Source organism: Rhinopithecus roxellana, chromosome 1 (assembly GCF_007565055.1).
Source record: "Rhinopithecus roxellana isolate Shanxi Qingling chromosome 1, ASM756505v1, whole genome shotgun sequence".
Taxonomy (NCBI): Eukaryota; Metazoa; Chordata; class Mammalia; order Primates; family Cercopithecidae; genus Rhinopithecus; species Rhinopithecus roxellana.
Window position 1 is genome coordinate 52658157 of NC_044549.1, and position 6125 is coordinate 52664281.

Consider the following 6125-nt stretch of genomic DNA (forward strand, 5'->3'; position numbering starts at 1 on the left):
ATCTCTCCCCTCTCTAGGCGAGTGCACCCCCACCCAGAGGGAAGTCATCCAGGCCTTGCACCCAGAAGCCCTCATCAGCTGCCAGTCCCAGTTCAAGCCGGCCGTCTTTGATTTCCCATCTCAAGATGTGTTCACTGTAGAGCCACAGTTTGATGCTGCTCTGGGTAACTGCGAGGATTTGAAAGTGAAAGGGACTTGGAGACAGTCTCTGTCTTCTGGGCATCTTGGGGCTTCATGTGCCCAGCTCACCATGGCCATCTGTCCAGAGGGGAGAGATTGTTAGGAGCCCCACCTGGGGATTGACTCCAGGGGGACTTGGGAGGACTGCTGGTCACAGAGGGTATCCTAGCTTGGCCAAGGCCTTTACGGGGGATTCCCAGGAGGACTTCTGGAGGAGGTGACTTCTCACCTGGGCTCTGGAGGATGCATAGGAGTACCCTGGTTAGAGAAGCAGGGAGAAGAAATGACATCAGTGCATGGGCAGGAGAGGGGACAAGACAATACACTCTTGTCTCCGCAGGCCAGTACTTCTGCTCAGTCACAATGCACAGGCTGACAGACAAGCAGCGGAAGCACCTGAGCATGAAGAAAACAGCTCTGGTGGTCACTGCCTCCCTCTCCAGCAGCCACTTCTCCACAGAGCAGGTGGGAGCCGAGGTGCCCTTCAGCCCAGGTCTCTTCGCCGACCAGGCTGAAATCCTTTTGAGCAACCACTACACCAGCTCTGAGGTCAGGGTCTTTGGTGCCCCGGAGGTTCTGGAGAACTTGGAGGTGAGTGGCATGTGCATGCCTCAGGCCAGGCCGCAGTCAAGGGCGTCAGGAAGGCCCTGGAGGAAGAGGGAATGTGGCGTGGATGTCCTGGGCCAGCTCTCTTTAAAATTTATTTTTATTATAATTTTTAAATTGAAGTACTCTTTCCGTAGCACTATTGCTGTCTCTCAGGCTGCGTGATTGTATTAATTGATCCGACCTCTGCTGGTCTTCCCCAGCTGTAAGTTAAGCTTGTGGGGGCAGCACTGAGAACCGAGAAAAGGTGCCAGTGAGCATGTGGTGCGTGGCATGGCCGAATTCAGTGCAGGAGCATCCGCCACAGAGCAGGGAGGAAAGCCCTAATCCCTGCTGGGACAAGTCCCCTCTCTCCAGGCCTCACTTCCCCCATGACTAAGTCTTGGGGTGGGGTTGGGGGGTGAATGATCCCTCAGGCCCAGAGCCTAGCAGGCTGGAAAGAGTTCTGGGGTGAGAGAACCAAGGAGTTCCTCGGCATTTCCACCTGCTCATCCTCCTGCCTTGCTGCAGCCAGCGTGACAGCATGTTCTCCCGCAGAGGCAGGGAATGCCCAGCATCGCCGATGAGGGAGGAGGGCCGGCCCCCTGGCGGCTGCTGGAGACCAGCCGTGAGCAGAGCTCGGGCTGCTGCCTTGGAGAGTGGGTGCTTGGTGATATTTTGTGTTGGTTTAGCCTTTTTTTTTTGAGACGGAGTCTCGCTCTGTCACCCAGGCTGGAGTGCAGTGGCACTATCTTGGCTCACTGCAATCTCCACCTCCCAGGTTCACGCCATTCTCCTCCCTCAGCCTCCCGAGTAGCTGGGACTACAGGTGCCTGCCACCACACCGGCTATTTTTTTGTATTTTTAATAGAGATGGGGTTTCACCGTGTTAGCCAGGATGATCTCGATCTCCTGACCTCATGATCCGCCTGCCTCAGCCTCCCAAAGTGCTGAGATTACAGGCGTGAGCCACTGCGCCCAGCCTGGTTTAGCATTTTTGTAAGCAGCAGTTGATTAGAATTGAATAAACTTGAATTTGATTCTGACATTCATATTGATTTGCTCTTCCCTCAAAAAACACCCTGAGTACGGACAGGGCTTCCCGACTCTGCAGACTACATGCCGTCCATGAGCAGTGCCCAGGTGTCATTACCTGCCCATGAGGTGTGACCTGGGCAGGGGTCCCCACTCCATACCCTTGGGCCCCAGGAGGGAAGCCCAGCATGTCAGGCTGAAGCGGGGGTGCTTCCAGAGATGGGCCATGCAGAGCAGCCCTCCCGCCTCGGGGTCCTGAGGCCCCACTCAGTGTTTCCTCCACTGAGTCCCACCCCCAGCTCTAATGTCTCTTCCAGGTGAAATCCAGGTCCCCAGCTGTGCTGGCATTCGCAAAGGAGAAGTCTCTTGGGTGGCCCAGCTTCATCACATACACAGTTGGTATCTCGGACCCCGCGGCCGGCAGCCAGGGGCCTCTGTCCACTACCCTGACCTTCTCCAGCCCCGCGACCAACCAAGCCATTACCATCCCAGTGACAGTGGCTTTTGTGATGGATCGCCGTGGGCCCGGTCCTTGTGAGTTGCGGAATGATGTCATCTGGGACAGACCAGGGTGGGGAGGGACAGGCAGAAGTGGTCCTGGCTATCAGTAGAAACCTGGGGTGTAAGAAATGGAGGAGTCAGAAATGCAAAATGTCCCTCAAAGTGATCACTGCTCATTGGGGCCATGATGCAGACTTTAGTTCCCCAGCTTTCCCATCTGTTATCAACGTGGCAGCCACAGGGACTGTGCCCCTCCTCTGCTCAGCAGCCAGAAGAGGAAGCGCCAGAGTACCAAGAGCAGCTGTGGGCCCGGACCTCCAGCAGGTGGCCTGGCCCTCATCCTTATGTCTAAGAGGGGCCTATGGACTGCCCTGTAGACATACAGTAGTGCAGGAACATGATGGGACACCACAGTGGGCCTGGTGGTTTTGGTAACTCATCTTCCCATTGATGGCAGATGGAGCCAGCCTCTTTCAGCACTTCCTGGACTCCTACCAGGTCATGTTCTTCACGCTCTTTGCCCTGTTGGCTGGGACGGCGGTCATGATCATAGGTGAGGAGGCTGCGTGTATCTCTGGGTCTGTTCCCCTGCCCCCTCCTGCTCTAACCAACCATGTGCTCTTGCAGCCTACCACACTGTCTGCACGCCCCGGGATCTTGCCGTGCCTACAGCCCTCACGCCTCGAGCCAGCCCTGGGCACAGCCCCCACTGTGAGTAACTCCCCTGCAGGCAGAACCAGGCAGCTGCTGAGAAAGAAAAGAGCCCTGGGGGAGGGGTTGAGGCTCCTGAACCCTAAGTCTCAACAGGTCCTTGCCTGGGCCAAAGGAGCCTGAGGCCCAGAGGACAGATGTGGGAGCCAGGAGGGTCAGGGCAGAGGGGCTGCCAGTCCTGGTTCAGCAAGAGCTTTCCCCAGGCAGAGCTATGCTAGGTGGAGGTGTGGGCAGCAAGGAGCTCTGTCTAGGCAGGGGTGCATGCTAGGACCAGATTCTCACCTGCTGGGGCTGCCTCAGAAGGCTCTAAGCTGGGGTTGGACGAGCTGACTCACAGATGGGGATGCTGGGTAGTTCTGATGAGAAGTTTCCCAGAAGAAGGGGCAAATTCATTTCTTTCAGTGGTCCAACTGTTTCTGGTGACCCTGCACAGCTCCAGGGAGCACCTCACTGTGTGAATGCAATTTCTCTCAAACAATGCAGTGCCCAGCCTGTAGTGTTCTATGCGAAGGCCCTTTAATGTCTTCTGATTCCCATTTGAGGGTTCTCTCACCTACACAGAGAGTCCTTGAGCTCGTGTCTGCTGACATGGGGGCCCATGGACCAGCTTCAGGGGGGGTCCCTGAATTTGTTTGAAAGAAGACCCAGTTGTGTGGGTAGAAGCACTTTCCTGGGTAAGGAGAGCCCACACGTCCTCGCCTTCTACCTGACGGCTTCTCCACCTGCGAAGCGGTGCCCAGGGGAGGCCATGGGTGCTCAGCCTTCTCACAGCTCTGCTGCTTTCTGCAGCTGTTCTGGCAGCAGGCACCTGCCCTTTCTAGCTGCCTCTCTCAGCGTGCTCCTCCCTGGGTTTTGGGAGCCACGCCTGGGTCTCTGCAAGGTCTCCGGAGCACTGTAGAACCGCTGCTCCCCTCGAGGTCTTTGTTCCTGTGGCGCTCTTGCCCAAGGCTGTGTTGCGTTCAGATGCACGGGCCCTCCCTGCCACATGCTCCCTGGACAGATGCTGCTGTGGTCCTGAAACTTGACACTTGTTCTCCCCGGACAGATTCTGCGCTCCTGGGTGTTAGGGTGGCATCCCAGGCCTCTCTGTGTGGATGAGGCCAGCTCAGCAGGTGCCCATGGACTTCCCTCTGCTGGCTGGGAGGAGGCCTCGGGGCATCACTATGAGAGTGTCCTGGGTGAGGCAGGCGCCTGCTGAATGCTGGCTGTAACTGAGGAGCGCGCCGCTCTCCCTGGCTCTGCTGCTCACATCGTCTCTCTTCCCACCCCAGATTTCGCTGCCTCATCACCCACGTCTCCCAATGCACTGCCTCCTGCTCGCAAAGCCAGCCCTCCCTCAGGGCTGTGGAGCCCAGCCTATGCCTCCCACTAGGCCTTGTGAAGGTTCCCAGAGGATGGATCTCAGCCGAGCCTCGTGCGCCCCCAAGATGGGAGATCCTTGCTGCATTCACACTGGAACAAGCCCCTCCAGACGAGTGCCCCCGCCAGCTTCACTGCCGTCTCTGTTCACACAGAGCTATAGTTTCGGCTCTGCCCATTAGCTCATTCTTTTATATAGGAGTTTTAAATGTGTGTTTTTTTCCTTTCAGGTCTTACAAAGCTAAGACTTTTTTGCTCATTCCTTTTTGCATGGTTGTCTAGGGTTTCTGGACAATGTGCTGTTGCATTTTTATTTTCCTAGCCTTGCTGAAATCTCTCCCTTCTCAAGACTTTGAGCAGTTAAAAGTACTCTTTAGAAGTTGTCTGTAGGTGACGTTACTGTAGTGGTCTCAGGGAAAGGATTGTCCAGTTACTTTAGGGGTTTTTTTGGTGGGGTTTTTCCCCCTGTGAAAACTTACTTTTCCCCTAGTCTGGTTGCTGCTAGGAATTTTGGGGAGCAGAGGGACGTGCATGTCCCTGTGTCTGCCCCACTGCCGCAACGGAAGCCTCAGGAACCAGCACCTGGAGGCCGGGATAGCCAACCCCTGGGTGAGCGAAAGGCTGGAGAACACGGGAGCTCACCCAGGGCTGCTGCCCGACCACGGGCCACTGTGAACAGACTTCAGTCCTGTTTTTGTTTCATAAGCTGTTGAGACATCTGGTGGACTTGGCTTAGGCCCCGCTGGGACATCCCAAGTGTGATCCCTCTCACTCCATCAGGACACCAGGACTGTCCTTAGGAAAATTCCTTGAGATGGCAGCAGGAGTCGTATTTTCTGTGTGTGTGTTTCGGAAAGCTGCTGTGTCCTGCCTCAGCACAAAGACCCAGTGTCATTTGCTCCTCCTGTTCCTGTGCCACTCCAGAACCTCAGCAGATCTGAGCCACCGCCTGCCAGTGTGAGAGGCGGCCACTTTTATGGCAGCTCGTCAGGCGCAGGGCCCCAGGCAGCTTCCCAGCAGGCCCTAGAGCCTGGCCTGAGCCGGTTTTGGAGGGCAGCCACCAGCCCAGGGCCTGCCCATCCAGAAGGCACTCCCCAGGGGCTGGGGGAGGAGACCCTTGGAAAAGTCCTCTCTTCCCAGCTCCTGGTTCTGGATCTGAGATTCTCAGATCACAGGTGCCTGTGCTCTAGGCTGAGGCTAGGCCACCCTCAGGGAGATCCAGAGACTCATGCCCATGGCCATCCATGCATGGACGCTGTGTGGAGAGTCCAGGATGACTGGGGATCCCGCACAAGCCCCCTTCAGTCCTTCAGGGCTGGGCCATGTGGTTGATTTTTCTAAAGCTGGAGAAAGGAAGAATTGTGCCTTGCATATTACTTGAGCTCAAACTGACAGCCTGGATGTAAACAGGAGCCTTTCTACTTGGTTTATTTAATAAAGCTCTATGTGATTTTTTAAGAGGGTATGATCATTGATGAGACTTCTCTCTGATGATGATGGTTTCTTCCCTTTACCCATCTATGATACTCTGGGGCCTGGCAGAGCTAGAGGTCTGAGCTTTATTCTCCCCAAGGGGTGAGCATCATTTTCAAGCACACTCAGGTTGGCAAATTCAAGTGCATCGGGACATAGCCAGATCTTGCCAGCAAGTGAGTGTGCCCAAGAAGGCATGTTGACAAAACCATGTGATGCCACACAGTTCAGCTTTCTGCTCCCAAGCTAACCAAGCGACTCTCTATCTCTAATGGTTGCCA

The 6125-nt window shown here is 55.7% G+C and overlaps 1 protein-coding gene across 2 annotated transcripts in view; it reads left to right on the top strand.

The window, feature by feature from the left end:
* The window catches only part of NUP210 (nucleoporin 210), a 102420-nt gene extending 96591 nt beyond the window's left edge, over window positions 1-5829 (top strand). For both annotated transcript variants that reach the window (XM_030926731.1, XM_030926774.1), the window contains 6 exons: window positions 18-164; window positions 521-771; window positions 2118-2334; window positions 2759-2854; window positions 2929-3012; window positions 4284-5829. In XM_030926731.1, the coding sequence (XP_030782591.1) occupies window positions 18-164; window positions 521-771; window positions 2118-2334; window positions 2759-2854; window positions 2929-3012; window positions 4284-4384 (896 nt within the window). In that variant the 3' untranslated portion in view covers window positions 4385-5829. The remainder of the gene's footprint in view (window positions 1-17; window positions 165-520; window positions 772-2117; window positions 2335-2758; window positions 2855-2928; window positions 3013-4283) is intronic.
* The last annotated feature ends 296 nt before the right edge of the window (window positions 5830-6125 follow it).